At 39.3% G+C, this 22,895-nt stretch overlaps 1 protein-coding gene across 4 annotated transcripts; it reads right to left on the bottom strand.

Moving 5' to 3' along the window:
- Positions 1-259: 259 nt before the first annotated feature.
- On the bottom strand, positions 260-22,854 carry ST13 (ST13 Hsp70 interacting protein). Of its 4 annotated transcripts, XM_053979040.1 has the most exons (13): positions 22,387-22,569; positions 21,962-22,007; positions 17,732-17,789; positions 16,449-16,518; positions 16,274-16,344; positions 15,680-15,746; positions 15,018-15,102; positions 12,566-12,676; positions 11,240-11,342; positions 7,906-8,022; positions 7,110-7,173; positions 5,867-5,961; positions 260-1,994 (listed from the first exon to the last, which is right to left on the bottom strand). In XM_053979040.1, exons 3-13 carry the CDS (start codon positions 17,786-17,788, stop codon positions 1,866-1,868), a joined length of 969 nt encoding a protein of 322 aa, XP_053835015.1. In that variant the 5' UTR covers position 17,789; positions 21,962-22,007; positions 22,387-22,569; the 3' UTR covers positions 260-1,865. The 4 variants fall into 4 exon arrangements, with proteins under 4 accessions (XP_053835015.1, XP_053835011.1, XP_053835012.1 ...); XM_053979036.1 differs by lacking the exon at positions 21,962-22,007 and having other exon boundaries at positions 22,387-22,843; XM_053979037.1 differs by lacking the exons at positions 21,962-22,007; positions 22,387-22,569 and adding an exon at positions 21,583-21,936.
- Between the last annotated feature and the right edge of the window lie 41 nt (positions 22,855-22,895).

The following is a 22,895-nucleotide window of genomic DNA, read 5'->3' as shown; positions in this document are numbered from 1 at the left end:
AAGTCAAGATTTAGCCTATATTGAGAGGTGATCTACTTCAAATATCTCTTCTTGGGAATGGGAGATCAAGATTATGACCAAAAGCCATGCACACAGCAACACACAATTGTAATTTGAGTTCATTCAGTCGTGAAGATGAGCCCTTAGGCATTTTGTTCCCATTTAAAACACAAGTTATATATACAGTTTGAATAAAGCACTTCCACATTTAATTTAAGCAGAATAGTTTTTATCAGAAAGTTACACAAACCCAAAAAGCTGTGTTTTTCAAAACCATACTTTATTTTTAAAGGCTAAGAGAAGTATTCAGAACTGTATTTCTTAAACAAAAAGATTCACATTTCAGTGCACAGGGTCATTAGTAGGAGAAAAAGCATTTGGGGATTTACTTTTTTGCAACTGCTGTTGAGTTCCTACATCAAACCAGATTTGTTTAAAAATGGTAACATCAGTTATGGCTCAAGATACAGAATTACAAAAGAGTAACACAAACCTTGAAATTCAAGGGGTGAACAGGTAACTATGGTCATTTTTTCCACATAAAGATGTTTTAGCCAAGACAAACAGAAGCAACAACTGTCTTTATTGGTAGCCAAATCCACTGAAAATCATCAGGACAGACACTGCTTTAAAGATACCCATGTTGACAAATGCATGTGTTAGAAAAATGTCCTGTCTGTTCCAATTACTTCACCTTTTCCTCCATATCACAAGCCTCAAAACCATGGAGGTATGAAACCACAACAGATTTTTTTTTTTTTAAACAAGAGGCTACAAGAAAACATGGAAGACTACAGAATGTGGTGAAGAAATAGTCATCACTGCTACAGAGACAGCAGGACTTTGACCAAGAAATTTTTAATCAGTGAGCATGTAAGAACCCAAACTGATTCAGAACCCAGAGGTGCAATTTTGTTGGGTATTCTCCCTCCACCGATCTGTAACTCTGCATGTACATGTTCTGGATGGCTTGCATTCAGGTGGACAGAGGTAGTGATGGGAACAAGATTCCTTCCCTAAAGTTTCCAAATAGATGCAACCTGGTAAGCATGGCCACAAGGAAGGGTGAGTACAACTAGCAGAGGGCCTGCCAACTGGGAAAGGACAAGAGCACAAGCACAGACAGGAAGCCGTTCTCCCATAACCAGACGGATAAATAAAATGTTACGTAAAGGTGCTGGACAAGAACTGAACAAGTAACAAAACATCTGTGGCCTCAGCAATATGTACTTCATGCTAGATTGTGCAAAGGGTAGAATTGTACCTTTGCTGCACAGTTGTGGTGATCAAAATTGTATAGTATTTGCAGTACTGCCAGAAGTTCCAGTGTGTAACTAGCTAGCCTGATTATACTGATAGTAGCTCTAAAAAGTCTATCACCCATTAAAAAAAAAAAAGTTTGCAGACAATTCCTTTATCCAGTTAATTCTTCAGACTTGTCCTACCTTTGCTATTTCTCTGTCCTAAGGGGATTAAGACAGACTTCAGTTCTTAAAGTTCTTTCCCCTTTGCTCAGTGACAGCAATAAAAAAAAAATTAGCATGTTTTAATCTTATATTCCTGGAATACTACAATTTGTTGTAAGAATGTTCATTCAGAGAAAACTGCCTGTAATACTTACAATGAAAGGTTGCAACTGTTGGACAAGAAGGGATGGTTGAAAACTAGGTCATCTGAATATAATTTGAGTTCTATAAACCAATAATTGAATAAAGTCAATACCTGGGGCTAGAGAGCAGTTCTCCTTAGAACACCCCATTTCTCTTCTTAAGAAGATCAGAGGTAAAATGGTTTATTTTATTGCAACACTGATGAGCCAAATCCAATCCTTGCCATTCAGATATGATTTTTAAGAACCAGGGATTTTATGGTTTACTGCCAAATTTGGCAGACAATTTACTGATGAGATTCATGACCTTGGGATTGCTCTGGTACTTGGACATATTTGCTGGGTTCTGGGCAACGTCTTGGAACGCGACCATAACTTCTGGATCCTGTAGGACAAAAAGAAAAAAAAAATTAGGGCATTTGTAAAACAACTCTGCAAAAGTGATTATTTAGTTCCACATGAATCTAGTCTTGCTCAGCTTTTACGTGACAAGACTACATTAGACTTCTGGCAAGAATTCCCTAAAGACAACCCAATAATACAGTGCATGCTGTTAAACCTGTGTCACTAAACACCAGAGTCATTATTGAACTTGTTACACTAATGGTTCAGTGTATGAGAAGGGGGATCAGATAAGACTTCTGTTTTCCCAGAACAGCCACACCTATTGTATTATTTCTGTTCAGGCATCTTTCAAATGCATTTTGAAGGAGGTAGGAGTTTGATGTGTGTAGCATGCATGATAGGATAACTCTACTCTGAGGAACAGCTGATTCTCATCCTTTTCTCATTTTTTTACTTTAGCAGCAGAAGCTTGAAACTGCTGAGTTGTGAGCAATATGGCAATGTTTGGCTTTTAAAATGCATCTAATTCTCAGTCATTCCTCACCTCCACTTAGAATTCATATTTGGAAAAGAACCTTGATATCTCTTATCACACTACTGTGTTGCAGTTGATAAATACATTCACATATTCAATAAAGTCAGTGCCCAAAAAAAAACCTCCATCTTCTCTATTTAATATGAGAATCATTAATACCTTTTTCCCATACTTCTAGTATACCTTTGGCCTCCACCAAACTTGAACTGGTTTTACTTGTTTTACCTGTGTATGTTTTCAACATAATGACTCTGTATGTAACAATTTTACATCTCAGCCTGGAAAACTGTTTCCATTATAAGCAGTATATACAAAAAAAATCAATTTTTCTTTAATTCAACAAAAGTGTAAGCAGTTTATTATGTTCAATACAAATCACAGATGTTAGCTGTAATTTCATCTGCTGTTCTTTCTAGGACATTTAAGTATTTTCACCAAAAGTCACATTGCTTCCTAGACTTCTAACCCATTGCTACAGCAGGTGTATTCTTTGGAAACCATCACAACACAACCAGTGTGCTCAGAGCTGACTGTGCTACAATAACACCATCGTGTATCTGTTCTAGCATCAGTCCAAAGCTGTTTAACAAGTTTGATCCTAAATTGCATTTGGTAGGTGTGGACTCTACTAAAAGCACCCACACACCTCAGTCATATTTTATACATGTTGGGAATGAAGAGTCCACTCTTATGGGAAGATTTACAAATATGTTGTCTCCCTCACAAAAGATAATCTGCAAAGTATATGGAAAATAGAATGCTGAAGTTCAGAAAGAGAGATTAAATACATTCTCTCAATTTTACAGGGTTCCCATGCAAAGAAAAAAGGCAGATCACAACCTCAGACTTCTAGAATTGATTTCAAAATAGGACATATGATTATAAATATTGTCACGTTGTTAAGTCAGTGGTTTCACTTATATATGAATCTGGAACAAAAAGCAGAGTAATCTTAGTCACTAGTTTATGTCAAAGCACTCCTAAATGAATGTTAAATATCCAGTTTTATGCTATGTGTTTCACTTTCCTATAAATTCACAGCAAGTAAATGATTCTTTACTTCTGTGACTCCCTGGAAGCTCTCAACCTTAGAGAGTATTTATAACGTCCAAGGTTTGACAGTGATGAGCAATATTATCAAAATAAAGTGTAAGACTGAGGATATCAGCATTTCTGTAGGGAAGTGTTTAGTGCATAAGGTGGAATGGTAGCCATTTATTTATAGTACTAGGGAGAGATTCAGTTTTCTAATGCTTCTGCTTTAGTTGCAGAAGAAAAAAATAATACTTCTAAGAAAGAGTATTATTTATTTTTCCAACCTAACACGAAGTCTGTGTCTAACATGTGGCTACATGTCAAATAAGGAATGCATAGGTTTATCTTACATATAATTCCTTATAAAAAGAACTTCTACTTGACTCCAAAATGCAAATGTCAAGTGTCTAGAGAAAGCACTTATATACGCAAGATATGACGTACTAGACAACCCTCCAGATAGACAAAATAGTAAAATAAATCACACTAAAATTGTTAGGGTTAGAAGGGACCTCTGGAGATCATCTAGGCCAACACCTCTGCCCAGGCAGGGTCACCTAGACCAGGTAAGATTTATGCCAATGACAAGCAATAACTCCCCTAAACATGTCCACAGGCAGCCATATCTAGGTCTTTGGTTGCTTCTGTGGATGACAAGATGAAGTTAACAGTAAAATCAGTTTAATCTGGCTTGTCTTCAGGCACAGTTGTCAGGTTTACTGAGATGTTACAAGACTCAGGCACATTTCAGTGTTAACTCATGGAGAATAGTCTCCAAAATGATTAAATCGTAGCAAGTCTAAAGAGACTGAGGTAGCAGCCTTTACTCTTAAAATACTCTCATTTTGGCACTAACTCCTCACAATGAAAAGCCTCTACAGACTAACAGTTACAAAGCTATTTTGGAGTGACTTGTGATTCTGCATGTTCAGACTTTTTTTGTTACCTCATAATAGCTGCCAGATCGCATTATCCATCAACATATTCCATAGCTGCACTGGGCCGATGCCAAGTAGTAGAAACTACTGTCTTTTAAAATTAAAGCTTACATGGCCAATTCAGAAAAGACCAAAAAGCAGAGTTGGACATTTTAGGAAAAGGTGGCAGTGTAGACATAGATCAAGTTCCAATAAATCATATCTAGATATCTGTACATGCTAAAGTCTGCCTGCATTATCAGAAAACACTTGTCAACACACATTCTTGCAAGAGTCCTACCCTATGCTGGGGCATACGTAATCAGCACGCAATGGAGTTTTCTTAAAGGCATGCGACAAGCACTTAATATTTAGCTGCACCTCAACACTGTTTTCAGCAACCTGTCATCACAAACTCCAGTGTTACAGCAGGAAGTAGCCAAGTACAGAAGACAACTACAAGTCAAGGGCCCTTTCTTAATGGTTTGATGCAAGCCAACAATGCTGACTGTGGCAGCCTAAGTAAAGGTGTGTTTTCCAACATCAGCAGCCATTAAGGGAACAAACCCATGAACTTTTGCATAGAAAGTGATGATTTTTTTTTTGTGATTCCAGGGCATACTGAATAAGCTTCTTTTGTGATGATTTCATTTCAATGAGCTGAGGACAACATGTAACTCTAATCATGGCAATCCAGAAAAAAGAAATGAGACAGTTTTGTACTTGATCATATTAGAATGCAAATGTAATTACATAGCTCTGACTTTTTCTAGCCCACCTGCCCTTAAAAATGGTATTGTCAGACATGTTCCCTTTAATCTGTTGAAATACTTCTCCTGAGTACAAGTAGTTATGACATTGAGCAATTAATCAAGCCCACCAGGGAAGTAAGCTTTCTGAATAGGATTTCAGAAAATGCCAGATGAAGAACTATTCCAATAATACTTTGTCTCTGGCAAAACCTCAAACATTTAATGTCCTGAGAGAAAGGCAATTCTCATCACAATATTATAATATATTGTGCATGAAAAATATTACCAATTTTTTTGTTTGTGCATAATTATCCCTCTACAAAGTGTGTGTATTCAAAAAATGAGGAAGTGAATTATAATGTGTGGAAAAGGACCATTTGAATGACTTTCTCAAAAGAGATGACAACTGCATATAGCACACAGTTTTGCCTATCATAGATGGGGGGCAGGGTTTGTGTGTCATCTTTAATTAAGCTCCCATTAGTTTGCAAAACAGCTAACATTTAATCCAGACAGTCTAGTGTCACACACATCAGGAAAGAATTTTACAACAGAAATAAGCAAGCACCCCATTGCCATCCAAAAGGTCACACCTTCCTTCCTCCCCTGAGGCTCATAGGTGCTGTTCTTCTCTCGTTCAGAACGTGTAGCTTTGACTTTAACAAATACTCACCTGCATGGCCGCAAGAACTTCTGGATCACTGAGAATCTCATTGAGACCTGGCATACCTGCCATTCCTGGCATGCCTCCAGCCCCAGGAAAGCCACCTGAAAATCCAACACAAGAAAAATATTCAACTCACCGATACCGTAATTATGCTCACTGAGACCAACACTTACTGTCCTTGCCACATCTCTAAAGCCATGTCTTCTATATGGCTACAGCTGGCCCACTCAGTGGAAAGCAGAGCCTTCACCTTCTCTTTCTATTAAGACCTACATCTCATTTCATCCAAGTTTTTAACCCAATTGAATAGGAGCCTTGTAATGAGCACAGTTCTTTTCCTGGTTAACTAAAATGAGGTAGGTCTCAAGCTCAGGAACATAAGGAGTTTGAATGCCTGGGGTGAACAATTTAGGGAAGAAGCAGCTCAGTATTATGTCCCAGGCCATTCCATATTTGGCAGGAACTTTAGGTTTTGAAAAATTGTGCTATCAATGGCAAAAAACTCCCAACAAAACCCCCCGAAAAACATCCCTGATGCAAAATGCTTGAGGTTCTCTTATGGAATCCTTATTCTGCAGTTTCCCCAGCTGTGCTGAGCATGACACGTACGGTCTCTATCCGGCTGCTGATCCAGTTGGAGCACACATACAGCCTATCTCAACTCTCAATTACATCTCAATCTTCAAGAGCATCAGTACTTTTGTTTCTCCCTAGTTCATTGTATAATATGGAAAGCCTGATTTTTGTGAAGCTGTCAAGGATAACTTTTCTATAAGGTAATCTGCACTACCTCCTTTAAAAGACTATTCTATTAACAACAGCTTCCAACCAGCACAGATTTCCCTCATGTTCAATCCAAATTTTCAACTTTAAAACTGTTGCTCTTAAATGGATTCAAGGCACCCTGAGTAATTTAGAAAACATTTTTATACTCATTTTTAAATACATTATCAAGCAAATTCTGCTTCTTTTGTTTTCCCAGACCTAAATCCTTTCATTCTGTTATCCTTCAATCACTGATTTCTGTCTTCCCTCTACTTGCTGCACAGCATCAATCCTCTTCAATAGAAAGAATCCCATCCCTCTTACCACCAGTGCTCCAAGAGTTATTTGTATACAAGTTCTAAACTTCACATAAGATTTTTCTCTCTGTCTTGAGAACAAATGCTATAAAAACTGCAGTTAAAATACTCCATATGGAAACAACCGCCACCTCTACCTCAAGTATTTGTGCTTAAAAATAAAATACCTGGGAAGCCACCTGGGAAGCCACCAAACTGAGCTCCTCCTGCCTGTCGTCTTGCTTCTTCCTCCTGCAGATGAAAGCACATCATTCCACACAAAACAATGGAACTGCAGCCTGTTTTCTACTGCTCAACTGGGTTTAGGAGAAAAAAAAACAGCTGAGACTGTTTCAGGCAGATATGTTATCACAAGAAACAAAGCACTCTACTATCTTCAAAACCACTGACAAGAAATTGCTCTGTCTATTCTTAATTTTGTACATGTTTGCAGGTTAATTATGCAGCGTATGTTTCTACTGAATACAAAGTGTATGATTTGTTTTAGCTCCCCAGCTGTATTTTTAGAATTCCCACCCCACACATATTAAAATACATCATTAAAGCACAAAAAAAAAAAAAAAAAAAAAAAAAAAAAAAAAAAAAAAAAAAGGAAAAAGCGAGCAAACTGTGCCAGGAATTGAGGAAGAGAAGCAAAGTATTATTCTGAATTTCAAACCTCCCACTTTGGGATACTTAAGTATTTTAAGTGAAAACTATTCTGGAACAGTCACACAATAACTGACTTCTTGAAATATAGGATTAGTAGAGATTCCAGAGACTGTTTTTGTCACAAGCAATAAAACCAGATGAACTCAAATGCCCTCTTCTCCAGATTTCATTATTGGTTAAGTAAACAAGACAGAAAACTAACACTCTAAAATTTAAAACTTACATTTACAGTATTTTTTCCCTCTGTAATTAATTTTAACCAAAATTAACACTCATCAAGTTATTAAGAAAAACTAAAGCCTGAATATTCACCCTTTGTGCCTTCTCATGCTCCTCCCGTGCCTTCTTCACTCTTTCCATTCTTTCCTTGATTTCCTTCTCTTCACGCTTCCGCTCATATTTTCGTCGATGTTCTGCAATTTTCTGAGCCTGTCACAATGGAATACCGGGAGTTCCTATACATTTCTAGCATCTCTCACAACGTATTTCAGTACAAAATACATGTAAGCATCACCAACTCATCCTACCAGTTCTTAAAACAAAGATCTGATTTCACATCCTAAAAGCCTCTTTGTTTCAGGAGCCATTTGCTACTTCTTTCCCATGGCAGTCAGCCATTCATGTCTACTCAACCCTGACTGGATTCACCAGAACATGCAGTCTAACATACTGCAGTTTTTGCAGTAGTTTTAGGACTTGTATCATCATTAGAATTTGAACATGTTATTATTCCATGTCCCTTTATGCTTTTATGCTGAAATGTTGATTTCTCTGGGGCTAAAACAAGCAACTGCCCTGGAAAAGGGCACAATAGGAAGTATAATTCCTACTGCACACACACACTCTTTCTAGATAGTGTTATCACTCTTTCAGATGCCTCTAAAGCATGTACAGACTGACACAAGCAGACCAAATAATTCCTCAACCAAACCAAGAAAGGGCTGGTGGGGAGGAAGTTTGCTTCTTTTTACTAACTTTCTCCTCAAATGTATTAAATCTATAGTCCCAGAGAAAGAAGAATTCACAATGAACTTCCCAAGGCTCCTCACTCAGGGCTCCTTATAACAACAGAATTAAGGGCAGCACTGGTTTCCTCAAAACAGAAGGTATCCTCATAAATAATTGCAAAAATGTTTCATGAGTTCAGAAATAGTGTATGATGGTTACTCTGTAACATTCCCGTAAATGAAAAACACACAGCAAAATCTGGGTGCAAGAACAAAGATACTATTTAAGACAGTGGATACTCTTGTATTCTTTTAGAGAAATAATCTTATTCTTTACAGGAAAGAACTGCTTTTTAAGTAGCAGAAATTTGATACAACTTATTTTAGTTAGGAGATACTAATTCCATACATCATTCCTGAAGTACATCTGCCAGAGAAAGCACAGTGGAAGCAGCAGGAATGATAGGGAGTGATTGCAGTACCTGCTATCAGATCCTGACATCATTGACATTTAATGGCTCATTAAGAGAGAGGTAAGTGTTGTTTTCTTTTTAATGAAGCATAAATAGTTTCCAAATTTTCGATTTTTGTTATTTCTAAGTATTTCTCAAAATGAACTAAACATTTTTAGAATTTAACTTAGACTTTTAGCTGAAGTGCTACAAAGTAAAAAATTCTGGGAAAGCTTGAAGTGAATAAATTAGATGAACGCATCATTTTCACTTACTAAAGATTTTTAAAATCACCCATGAAAAGAGCCTATGTTTTTCCTAGAGCTACATACACAAATTCCCATGCAGTTAGCAACTACACATCAATGTATCACATGTACTCACTCTGTGCTCAGGCAGATTAACTGGGAAAGGCTCCTCCTCAGCCAAGCATTAAGTATTACTTGTTATGAAAACCAGTTGAGACCTAAGACCTAATTACATTAACCACAGATCAATAGTCTCCAAAACAGAAGACTAGTAGGTTGTAAAATGGTTTCCATTGTCATTTTGCTGGAGACAGCAAAGACATGGTAGAAGAGCTGAAAGCTGAAGTTCTTAGACACAGGAATGTTTGTGCATGTGGGGGTTTAAGCTTGACTGGCTGCCAGATGCTCACTAAGCCACTCTCTCACTTCTCCATCCTCAACAGGAGAGGAAGAGAAAATAAGATGGAGAAGCTCTTGGCTTGAGATAAAGACATCACTCACTCACTACCATCACGGGCAGAAGAGACTCAACCTGGGGAGGATTAATTTAATTTATTGCCCATTAAAAATGGAGCAGGATGATGAGAAACAAAGACAAAATTAAAGCCACCTTCTTCCCGAAGCTCAGCTTTACTGCTTCATTTCCCTCTCTTCCACCCTGAAGAGCACAGTGGGATGGGGGCCATCATCAGTTCTTAACACTGTATTTCTGCCACTCCTCCCTTTTTACACCTTTTTCCTGCCGCAGCATGTCTGCCCCACAGGATACAGTTCTTCACAAACTGCTCCAGTGTGGTTGTCCCCACAAGGTACAGTGCTTAAACAACACACTGATCTCCCGTGGGTTCCCCATGAGCTGCAGCTCCTGCCATAAAACCAGCTTCTGTGTAGGCTTCTCTCTACAGGCTGAAGTTTCTGCCAGGAGCCTACTCCAGGGGACTCTCCATGAGCTGCTGCTTTCTTCAGGGCAGATCCACTTTCTCTGTCATGGGATCCTCCATGGGCTGCAGGGTGGATCTGCCCCACTGTGGATCTCCATGGGCTCAAGAAGGACAAACTGCTTAACCATGACCTTTTCCACTGGCTGCAGGGTAATCTCTGTTCCAGTGCCTAGCACACCTCCTCCCACATCCTTCTTCACTGATCTTGGTGCCTCTGAAGGGTTGCTTCTCTCATATATTTCTTCTTTACTGCCCTCCCTCTCACAGCTGTTACACTGTATTTTTTAACCCTTTCTTAGATATCTGATCACAGAAGCACCACTGGCATCATTGACTCATTTGGCTTTGGCACCAGCTGGAATTTGCTCCCTCTGACACAGGGACAGCCTCAAGTCTCTCCTTACAAGAGATCAGCCCTGCAGTCTCCACCTTCCATCAAACTTCCTATGCAAATCCAATACAATGCAATAGCTGCCATCTGTGGTGTGTCAATCACTTCAAAGGAATAGGCAAAAACATGGAAAAAGAAACCCTGCTATCAATAGTGTTACAGAAGTTTCTCCTTAGAAGGTTGCTGGGGTCAGTCAGGGAAGAACAGCTGAAAACCAGTTGTGCAGAGCTGAGGCTGCCCTCATGGGGCTGACTAACGAAAGTACAAACCACAGCAAAGTGCTTCCTTTGGAAAATGTGCTTAAGGTCAAAGCTTTGATCAACTCAGAAATATCTTGGGAAAAAATCAATTATCATCTATCTCTGGCTTTTCAGAAGGTTTTTAGTCTAGATGCTAAAATACCTGGCAAACTTCAACTGCTTCAGATTCTTCTGTTAAAATTTTACAAAGGAATGTCTTTCATATTTCTGTTACATGCCCAGCCCCACACATTCAATTTCTCTATACACAGCCATAAAGACAGTAAAGAAGTATTTATAAACTCAGTCTGAAATGTTGGAAGACACATGAACACATTTTTTCCAGACAATGCCTGTTGAAGAATATGAAGGCAGCTGTATCACTCAGACAAATTCAGGAAAGACCTCCAACATTCCACCCCACTTACTCTTGGCTGCACCTCCTTCAGCATGGCACTTGCTTCTTCATCATAATCCAGTTTACAAGCTAATGCAAGATCATGAGCAGCCTCCTCCCAGTGACCAAGAAGTCTGGAATTCAGAGGACACCAGTCAGAAGAGAAAACTGAACACTTGCAGCTCTTCAAAACATTTAACCATGCATCACTCAGAAATTTTACCTAGAGCTACAAGGACTTACGGAAGTTTAAGAATTATGATGACTCCTCTATGAAACAATGAGATTATGTCATTGTCTGCTATAAAGAATGATCCAACGGGGAGAAGGGTACCCTAGCTAAACACATGAAGCACCACTACCACCTCAGGCTTAAGTGGACCCTCTTACTCAGCACTCAAGCCTCGAGACTGGATGCACCACATCTTAATTAAAGCAGTCATGTAAGCCTCTGTGCACATTTCTTTACTATTAATTTATACCTACTCTTGACAATTAAAAATTTAAGCAAATGGTGGTATTACTAAATGGTGAAAGCACTTCTGCTCACAGAGGTATTAATTCAAACTATTCTCCAGTCTTCCCACTCTTAAGCTTCACACTGTAAATTAAAACTGCAGACACTAACAAATTACTCTCTAAACACTAAGACACTTTTTTAAAAGTTACATTAGCATTTACTTCTTCTACTTTTATATAAGCCATAAGAATTGTCACCTTTTTTCTTGATTTATTGATATTAAAAAAAAAAAAAGTTGAACTATAGTTGGTGGGATGCCTAACACCATTTTAAATAATTACATTGTTTACTTAATAACATTTCTCAGTTGCAACAAATGGTTCCCTAATAAGCTAGGCATTTCAATTTACTATGTAGAAGAGCTCCAGGGTGTAAGGGAAAAGGACAGCAGAGAATGTTCAAGAAATATAGGTCAGTAAAAAAACCCAACAAACTAAGTGAAAACAAAAGACCTCCAAACAAATAAAACAAGCAGTCCTAGATCTCACCATCTTTACCAAATAATTAGAAAATGTTATTCAGAAAAGCTGTAAGTCATTGGAAGATGAGAGATAAAGAGAGGAAGGGTGAGTGGCTGTAAGCCACTAGAAGATGAGAGAGGAAGGGTGAGTGGAGGGGAAACAGTACCAGGAGAACTACTCATAGATTGCCATCAATAAATCACCATCATCCTTTCTATTCTCTAAGCCACATACTCAGCACAATGGTTTCTTGGCTCACAGCTACTGCTCTCGGGTACAAGACAAACAGTTCAGAGGCACAGAGAAGGACAGAATGTGTGAACAAAACTATTCCCCCCAAGTAAAGATAATATCAAGTACAAGTCCAGTTCATCACCTATGTGCTTTCCCCCTCCATTTATAGGTCTGTGCTGAGTCAGGATTAATCTTGATGGCTCTGTCACAATCTCTAATGGCAGCATTTGGCTTCTGTAGTTTCACAAAAACACTGTGGGAACAAGAACATTTATCATACATATTGAAATACCAAGTTACTAACTGAAGCTGGAAATAATTTTGGATGACTAACAGGCAAGCTAGTGAGATAATGCAGTTGAAGAGCTGAGTTCAAAGATTTCATAGTAGCATAGATAACAAAGTCGCTAAAATTTAGTCTCACCCTCCCAGCACAGTAGGTGACTCATGAGCAAGAACTGAAAGCATTCATTGCTCAGACTCAAGCCCTGTCAGCAAGAGTAACTTCAGTGCAGACGAGAAGATACCTAATTGCAAAGGACAGTTCAGCCCCATGGTGCTTGGGGTCTGTGGCAAAATGGCAACTAGCAATTTGAACAAATATTGCACACCATATTGCACAGTCTTTAACACAGTGACACAAATAAAGCATGAGGAGTTACACAGGCTACAAGGATCAACAGCTAGAGTCATGAGGAAAAGGAGGTAGGACATGAGTCATCAAAATCAAAAGCAGCAAAACAAACACAAACTCAGCAAGAAGCCCCAATCCCTTGTCAGTTAAAGGTAAAAACTGAAAATTTTACATCACACAAGCATATCAAACTAGTAGAGTGGTACTTCAGGAGGTTCAAGTAATTAAAAATCTCTCAAAGAAACACTAAAAAACATTCCTGAATTTACAAAAGTATTCAATATTCAACATATTCCATGCCAGAACTTCTGCATCTACATCTAATTCTACATCTTCCTTTTACATGTATTTGAAAACAAAAACAATTCATGTAAGTAACTTCATTATTAAGGCTTCTTATAAAGCAAGCACAAAGTCACACATTGTCTTCTAGGAACAAAAAGGTGGACAGGGTGTCAGGGAAGTGTCCCAAAGCTACACCTCATCAATGAGAGCCATTCCATTGGTGCTCCCTCCACAAAGCCCCTAGTCTCTTAAACACACAAAACCCCCAGAACCAAAACCATGGATTACTCCTAACACTTGATCAGCATGGCAAGTTTTACAATATCCTAATATATTATTAATTTCTTTCTACAACAGGCCAAATTGAGGGAACTTTTAAACTTGTCCTAACATTCTTATTTCTCATTGCTACACACAGTCCTGAGAAAATAGGACACTGTAAGAGATTTTAAACATACTGTTATGATGGCAACAGCAACAGTGTATTGAGGTACACAAGTGGTGTTACATGCAAAAACTTTGATATGGGAAGGAATAAAACAGCAAGGCAAGTACCAGTCAAGATCTATTACGATGGAACAGTACTTTGTACTACATATAAAGGACACTAATTAATCTTATGAAAGTTTATGTTCTCTTTGAATAAAATTGCTATAGGAAAGATCCACTAAATTATCATATCCTCCATGATTAGTGGTCCTTTGTGTAAGAATAGAAAAAAAAATCTTCTTCTGCAGACCATACTTGTCAAACCTTCCTGAAGAATCAGGAAGATAAAGATGTTTGTGTGTTAGATGTTTGTGAATTTAGAAAATTCCCAATGCATCATCTGCAGTCTGGTAGATGTAAATAGCAGTAAGGTGGGTAGAGAATGGGCTGAGATACAGACATGTCCTGTTCAAACATACAGTTGTTGAACAGAACCTGGTCTACTAACAAATTCATTTACCAGGTACAACGGGAGAGTATTCACAGGATTCCTAACTAAGTTTGAATCTAAACAGAGTATCATTTCATTCATCATCTTAATCCCACAATACACTTCAGATTTTATAATTGTAACCCAGCATTACTCTTCCTCAATATACCAAAAGCACTATTGTTGAGGAATACTCCATATACAAGAACACTCAGACACAGTAGAAGCCCATGACCTCAGACTTTCACAAGCACAAACTGTGAAGGTATAAAAGCCCAGGGCTTTCTTTGTTTGGAATCCCTCAGAGGCATCAGCTTGAGCTGTTGATTTGTTATTGCACCATGATTAAATTATTTTAAGGATCCAGATGTCTGAGAGTCTGCTGTGGGAAACCCAGGGTCAAGACTGTAAGGAAATGTGATCTGTGTGAGTGTTGGGGGTGTAGCTGCGAGAGTGCTTCAGTCCCAGCTCAGGCAGTGCAAGCGTGACTGCCAGGGTGCCTCCTAGAAAGTGTCCTTAATGTTACCACAATGCATTGTGGAACACCATTCTGTTATTTACTCTCTTACCAAGATTCTTTATATGGCTGCTCCAGCAAATCTGGTGAGTCAAATAGAAGAGAAACTGCATGAAATGAACACTTCCCTTTCCCTCCTGTGGTTAAGTTTACACAGATCCTCAAATTGCCTTAGATTTAGGCTCCTTAAGGAAAATAACAGAAAAGGCAGAAACATAAATCACTAGGTTATGACTCACCTTGCCCTCTTGGCATACAAGATGGCCAAACAAGGATTCAGCTTGATAGCATCTGTGAACAAGTCAACAGCCTTCTGAAGATCCCCTAAATGTGAGTACCAGTGAAGTTTCAATGATTATGTAATGCAATTACATCTGAATTCCCAAACCTGCCTTACACAGTGTTATGTGCCTAGACACTTCTTAGATAGAAGATTATCAACAAAGAAAAATCACTTTCTCCATCTTGCTATGTTACTGAAGTACAAGCTTCGAAATTAATGCTTGAGGAGAAGAGATATTTTCACAGTTAAATTTGTATATTTAACTTTGAATGCAATCAAATAGAATGTCACATCTTTACTATACACCTTTTCACTGTATTAAAACAAACCACTAGAGACACTAATCATAATATGGAGGGAATTACTATAATGATCAATTTGTGATTAAAATGCTGTAGTACCTCATTCCCCCTCCCACCTTTCCCTAAACTACGGCTACATTGGAAAAACAGTACTTGAAGAAGCTTTCAAGTTCTAGACAGTTTTGGGTATCCAACAAGAAGTATGTTTCCTCCTCCTCAAAAGCATTCAAAATGGTCCAAGATATTCACCTTCTCTTTTGTAAGAGGAGAACCAAAACAAATGCCCTTGAATAAGTACTAAAAAGCAATTTATCACCTTCACTGAGAGCATTTATTGCTTCAATCTTCTTTTCATTAGCTTGATCTGCCATCTCTTCGGTTACCTAACAAAATAAAATGAAAAACACACACAAACCTCAAAAGCTGTAGAATACAGGCCAGAATTACCACACTAAGACCTCTTAGTGTGAGAAAGACCAAGGAGAAAGTGCTTCAGTTGTCCAATTCCAGAATCTTAATTTTAATTTGCATTGAAATCATAGTTTAAAAAAAACCTACAAAACCTTTGCTTTCAGCTTGAAGACATTAGTCAACATTATTTTTAGCTATAAAACACTTGAAAGCTAAGTTGAATAATGGTAGAATTCTACATATCTAGTTTGCATGGGTGTTTTGATAAACTTCTTTAGCATTTTCTGACCTGATCATCCATAGAACTTTCTGATTGACTCTAACCTTGAAAAAGAAAAGAATGTGATTTGAAGCCAGTAAATTTTCTGTTTAGAAGAAAAAGAGGCAAAACAACAGCTGGTTACACAGATAATAGAGTATTCATCCTCCCTCAGCTGCTATCCTTGATTACACTCAAACCCTCCTATCTTTCCTACTGCCACACTGAAAATTTGCTTACCTCCACATTTTCGTCTCCCATTTCTTGAGGGTCATCGTTGTCTGGTTCAATCACTCCTTCATTATCAATTTCTGGGGGAAAAACAAAAAGCAAGACTAAGCTCCATCTACAGAGACAGGATTTTCAGAATAATTTCCAGATTGGCAAAATGCAATCAAGTTGCTGTTTTCCCCACCTAAGTCACTCTCTTCACTTTCTGGTTCAGGTGATTTAACCGGCTCCTCTGGGTGTTCCTCTGCTTTGCCCTGAGAGAAACATATATTTGTAAGCACACATTATTTCTGACCAATGCTCTATTTCCACTCTCATAAAATAAAAATGTATTAGAAGAATCAGATTGCGGTACAGCTGAACTATTTTATTTTTAAGATACTAATCTCTTTTTCCCTCCTCTCAGAGTAAGCCTATCATGTATGTAATTATTTCAGAGCCCAAATCTGGACTCAACTTCTGTTATTGGTAAAGCTGGTCCTTCAAATTTTGTAATTCAATAACCAAAACCAAATAATCCAAATGATATCCAATTCAGATCCAGTTTTGTAGTGATTATTAACCAACCCTTCTAATCTTCCTGCCTTCCCTCACACATTCTCTGGATCAAAAATTCTCTCAATTTAATACCATTAAACTAATGTCCTTTAGCAGAGAAGAATAAGCTGATGACAGTGATTTAAATATTATTTTCATTTGCTAAGGTCTGAGATTGTTGCCACTTCTGCAAAGAATAGTTTTCCAAAAATTTCAAATGTTTTATCGACTTCTAACTAAATTTCATCTGAATCCCATAACTTAGTACAATCTGTCTATTATCACAGATACAAGCTTCTTGTCTTTATACTTGTCTTGTCACAGACTATATTCAGTACATACACACAATCCCTCCATATTGTTCTAACTGGCCAGTAATTTCAGCATCCACTGTCTTGTTAAAAAATTTAAAAACATCTTTTTTCCAAAAGTATTTCAAACTTGAAAAAATCCTGATATAAATACCTACAAGGCAAATTTATTTTCTCCTTTAAAATAAATCAAGAAAAGCCATCTTCCGCAATACTGCCTTAAAATTTTTGGTAGTTCCACTGATCACTTCATTAGTTATCATGCTCGTTAATAGTTCTTCTCATGGAAAGATAATATAATCCACTAACGACTAGAGAAATGGTTTCTAAACAGGCAAGAGAAAAATAAACAAACAAAAAAAGAAATCAAGACTCTGTGACATTTGCATTGCAGAGAACATCAGGCATTCAGGATTAGGGAAATGGAGCATGATAACACTTGAAATGAACTAGGAAGCCATCTGTAACAAGTCATCTAAAACACACAATGGGCAGGCTTCAGACTGAACTCCCACATTCATCCCCCCCATCTGAGTGAAAACTGACAGCAATTTTCCCCTTCTGCTTCTCAGTAATTTTGCCAGCATCAATTTTCAGTGATAAATTCTTCATCTCTCACCTTACTTGTCTCCTCCGTGGAGACATTGGCTGGAGCAGGCGGTATTGTGCCTCCCATACTTTTCAGCAAAACAGAGAAAAGACAAAACAAAACAGTAAGATAATCAAAATAGTGGCATGCATTTTATTGATTCAAATCCTGATAATCTCAGCTTTTTGTTGTAACACAAAACATGATGATCCATTTCGATGTCCAAGCAGCCAATAGGAGTACACATCCCCCACACTTTTCTCAGTGTAGTGCAATACACACTGTTGTACATACAATTCCTTTGAGACTTGTACTCACTCACATCACCCTTCACCCACCCACCCTTTCTCACAAGGAAAAGCTGCCTCTTGGCTCAAATGGATTTTCTCCTTTAAATGTAACTTATGTTTGAATCAAAACTAGATATTATGATTATAGATATTATTAAAATTAGAATTTTTTTTAACAGAGGTCAAACCATTAAAGAGAACAGCCTAAAATGCCTATGAAATTTAAAAAAACCCTGCTGCCTAGAAAAAATATAATTTCTCTTACATATTGCAATATTCCTGCCTCTCCTTCACCACAGTTAAGGAGCAATGTTGGTGGAGACAGCATTCTGTCAATATAGAATTTCTTGCTATCACCTTTGATTATCAGCCAGGAATAAGCAGATGCTGAATTCTCTAGCTGTTAGATAGAACATCTAATCATATCTATGACAGCACGCCACAAGGAATAACATTCTGAGGCATCCCCTGCCCCACATTTCCACCTACTGATGGTTTTCAAGAAAAATGTTTCCATGAACTCAACATTCAACTCCTTGGAGCCCCACACAACTGGTTAGATGGGATGCAAGGGAGAGGAGAAGGAGGTGAGTAAACAGGGCTGGGCACGAGGAATTGGAAAGGAAAGGACTATCTGCTTTCAGGAATTAGTGCAACAAAAAACTGTATCCCAAGGATGAGAAGTTATAACTTCTTAAGTCAAGCTACTGTAGTTCATTCTCCCCTCTTTCCTCCCTCCTGTCAGCAGCACCTGAGAATCAGGCCTCAAACTGGCTGAAAACAAACCTGAATGAGGCAGAATAGGACAGGGATAGGGATGAATTGGGGAGAAAAGGTAGAAGGAGTTGGAGAAGGAATTGACAGGATTGACAGGTCCTGGCACAAGGCCCTGAAGTGAAAGGCAAGCAAACAGCACTAAAGTGCTTCTCATTTACAAGGAAAAACTGCCAAAAAAAATCCAAAACCAACTAACCATCCAACCAACAAAACCCCAAAAAGTGACAAACACCCACATGTTCTGAAGCTATTGCAACAATCTCTGTGTCCCCAGGATGTTGACATTACTTAATCGAAGTTATACTGCAAGGACTAAACAACTGCAGTCTGAGAAATCATTATCCAGTCAGGCAGAAAACACAGAACATGGACTAACTGCTCCTCCTAAATTTTTGCCCTCGTAGGCTGACAATAGAACACATAACTCTATTAATAGTCTCTAAAAACCAAGGAGAGGACTACAGGGAACGTCTAGGGAAGCCTTGGAACTTTTCTTCTGCATAAAGAAAACTATAAATTACAAAGCATTTTAACAGAGCTCTATAATAGCTAATATCCATTTTTAAGTCTAATGTCCATGGTTTTAAGTCTGAAACCTTAAATCACTTCAAGACTGAAACAACTGAGTCAGTCTCCTCTGTTCTTTCTCTTCATATCCCTTCTAAAAACTATGCAAGTTTAGTTCCGTTTGAGAAATGTTTACTAATATACATGCATGTTTTATAATATGCTATTTCATGAACTGCCAAGACTAAACAGTTTCACCCACAGTATGTGAAAATGCTCTTGCTATCCTGGTGATCCCTATTTAAACTACAGTTATAATCCCAGAACAACTCAAAAGCAAGTTACTCTAAAATCTCTTAACCCAGTATTTGATAACAATGTTGGAATACACAGCAGGGATATATGCAAAGTTTGCAATATATTAAACCTCAGCAGTATATAGAAACACAAGACACTCTTGTAGGGAAAGGCAGGTACTGAGCTGTAGAAAAAGCACAAACACACACAAGACACACAAAGAGCTTAGTGTGTGATGCCAGTAACAGCTGGGAGTTGTCAGGACTCCACTGCAACAGTGACTGCACATTTCCACTCATCAGGGCCATGAAGTGTCACATTTATGACTTGTTGGAAGACTTGCAAACGCGATTTCTGCAACCACTTTTATTATTGACAGCAAAATTATCTTTAGAGAGAAACTGGATTACCATGAATTCAAAAGGGTAAAAACCTATTTGAACAAAACAACAAAAAAAGGCAAAAAGCCTTATTCATCAATTAGGGATTCTGTGGTTTATTTTAAGGACTGCTATTGTTTCTTTGTTCAATTGCAGGGTTTTGAAACGTGTTTCTTTTAATGACTCATTTTATAACAATTCAAGTAAAACATTTGTATTTTTATGCAATTATGAAAAAATGGGCTTGAAAAAAGGAATGTCAAAACACTTTCCAAACACACTCACGCACTACCCAATGCTTTCTCTACAAAGAGCATTGATATAGGAATTTAATACAACAGCTAGGCAGAATAAGGGTTAGTAAACAACGAGTGAATAAAAACAGGAAAGACTTAAGTTTACTGATGCAAAATTAACAGCTAATAAGAAATAAAGCATCCCATTCTGGCTTCATGAGTAGTTAGCAACATTTAATTTAGAATCACTAGGTTTAAGGAAAAAATAAATCAAAGCAATTAGCAGAACTTTAGTCAAAAAATTTAATGATGGGTTTTAGCATAATTTATTATTCGAATCACTCATAACACTACCTCGGTAAACAAACCTATGTCTTTCAGATTAAGACAAATAAACCAGAGAGAGATATAAGAATTATCAAATTTATTCCCACCTGAAGGCAGGCCATGCTGTTTGAAGCAAATTCCAAACAATGATCAGGGCCTATAATGCACTTAACAGTTCTACTGCACACAACACTCATATATAAAGGCAGAGGGAACCCCACCAGAATTCCAGACAGTTTTGCATGGTAAGTAATTTGGGTACCACTACCACCATCCAAATGCATTACTTAGGCAAATATTTAACTTAAATATGTTAAGAAAACCAGAAAACTTGGGAGAGCTGTAGGAGGTTCTGGTCTGAAGTATTTTTTAACTTTTGAGATAAAAACATTCAGAGAAGATTTTAAATGTGAAAAAAAAAAGATTCCATGGCTCTAAATTAAATTACTGTATTTATAAGACAAGCACCAAATACAAATTCTAAAAATTAATCCGGAAATTAAAGCCCTTCCCATTACCACAGAGAAAGTCAGATAGTCCTCTTTCCATTCCCTAACACTTTCTTAGGCAAGAAGGAGTGAGTGTTCTTCCCCTCCCTCTTAAAGTAGCCTGTCCACACCTTCAGATTTACGCAACAGAAGTACTGGAAGAAGCCTAGGGTAAGGCACCGAAGTATTTTATGCAATAGCGAAAGGAATAAAGACCTGCAGTAGGATGAGACAGACACTGATCTCCTTCCTAGGCAGAGGTATATCTACTGGTACTGCAAAGCCAAGTTCAGTTGAATACCAGTGGTTTTACAACCACAGTATTATTCAGATGAATAAGAAATTAAAAAAAAAAACCACAAATAAACACTTCATTGTAGCCATTTTCATTACAGGACATATTGTGAAATGCCAGTGTTTACTTCTCTATATATATGTATATATATATACATCTATACACACAAAATCCTGCTGTTTAACACAAATTTTAACACAAATTTTGTAAAACAATTCCCAGTTTGTCACTAGATAAAAATCTTTTAAATTCTCTTTATTTATAACATGGCTTATCATGCGCACCTGAAAGCATGTCCCTCACTTCTCACGAGTTCTTTAGCACAGCAGCCATACAAGCAGAGGCACCCAGGTGAACACCGGGGTTCTGTGGGGTTCTCTGCCAGCAGCGAAGAATCCCAACCCTTCCAGCCTCGTGCTTCAGAGCTCTCAGGGTGGAACCCAAAGAGAATTTTTATTTGGGAAGCATCTGTTACGGTGAGCCCCATTCACACAGAATATGTACAGCGTAAACAGCAGATACCTAAATGGCTCACGGGGAGCGGAGAATTCGACTACCTTTGAGACATTGAACTTCAAAGAGCAAACCACGTTTCGGACAGGAACTGCAGCTGCCAGGTATTTTGTGCTTTTGGATACCAGGATGTAAGTCAACGTCACTCACCTCCCCACAAACTCGGCTCCTTTTTAAGACAGGCTAGCCAACTCTGCTGCGTAATGCGAGAATTAGCTCGGTAAGTATTACTCTGGGGCTTTTCAGGCTGGAAAGCTGAGCCACTGAGATGGCCGGGGGGCAGGCTTTTTACCATGGGAATAGCCAGAGTTAACGAAACAAAACAAAAAACGAACAAGTCTTTTTAACGCGCCAGGAGCAATCCCAGCGGGAAGGGGAGGAGAGGGCGGCAAGGCCGCAGCGCGGACCGGACCGGCGGGGCCGGCACTGCGCGCCCCCGCCCCGGCCACGCGGCGCGCCCGCGCGCCGGCACGCGCTCAGGAGACACACCCCCCTCCCCTCACCGCGTCCCGCGCCAGAACACCCCTCCCCCCCTCGCCCCTCGCGGCCGCCTCCTTCCGCGGCCCGGGACCGACCTCTCCACCCACTCGCGGAGGAAGGCGAGCTCCGGGGTGTGCAGCAGGCCAGGGTTCTGCTTGCACAGCCGGACGAAGGCCCGCAGTTCACTCAGCTTGCGCGAGTCCATGGCGGTACGGCGGCGGCCCAGGCGCGCTCGTTCCCCCGCCCACCCGCCGCGGAACCTTCCAGCCCGCCCCGCCCGCCAGAGCCCCCGCCCACAACCGGTCTGGTACCGCCCACCACCAATGACTCCGCCCATGCCAAGCACTGTCCCCGGCCGTAAACTCCATGAATGCGCCCACAAACGTCACGCGGTGCCGTGGAACCTTCCAGCCCGCCCCGCCCAGTCATTGCCCCGGGCCTCCGCGGCGTGGCGGGGGAAACGTTCTGGAAGCGGCAGCCGTGGCCTGGCGGCTGCGCTCCGCCCCGTGCGGCGCCGCTCCCCTGTGGCTGTTGCCGCCAGCCCCCGCCGTGGCGCGGGCTCCCCCTCGCGGGCGAGGCAGGCGGCCTCCGGGCGCTCCTCAGC

Source organism: Vidua macroura, chromosome 5, assembly GCF_024509145.1.
Source record: "Vidua macroura isolate BioBank_ID:100142 chromosome 5, ASM2450914v1, whole genome shotgun sequence".
Lineage (NCBI taxonomy): Eukaryota > Metazoa > Chordata > Aves > Passeriformes > Viduidae > Vidua > Vidua macroura.
This window is presented reverse-complemented; position numbering and strand designations above follow the sequence as displayed.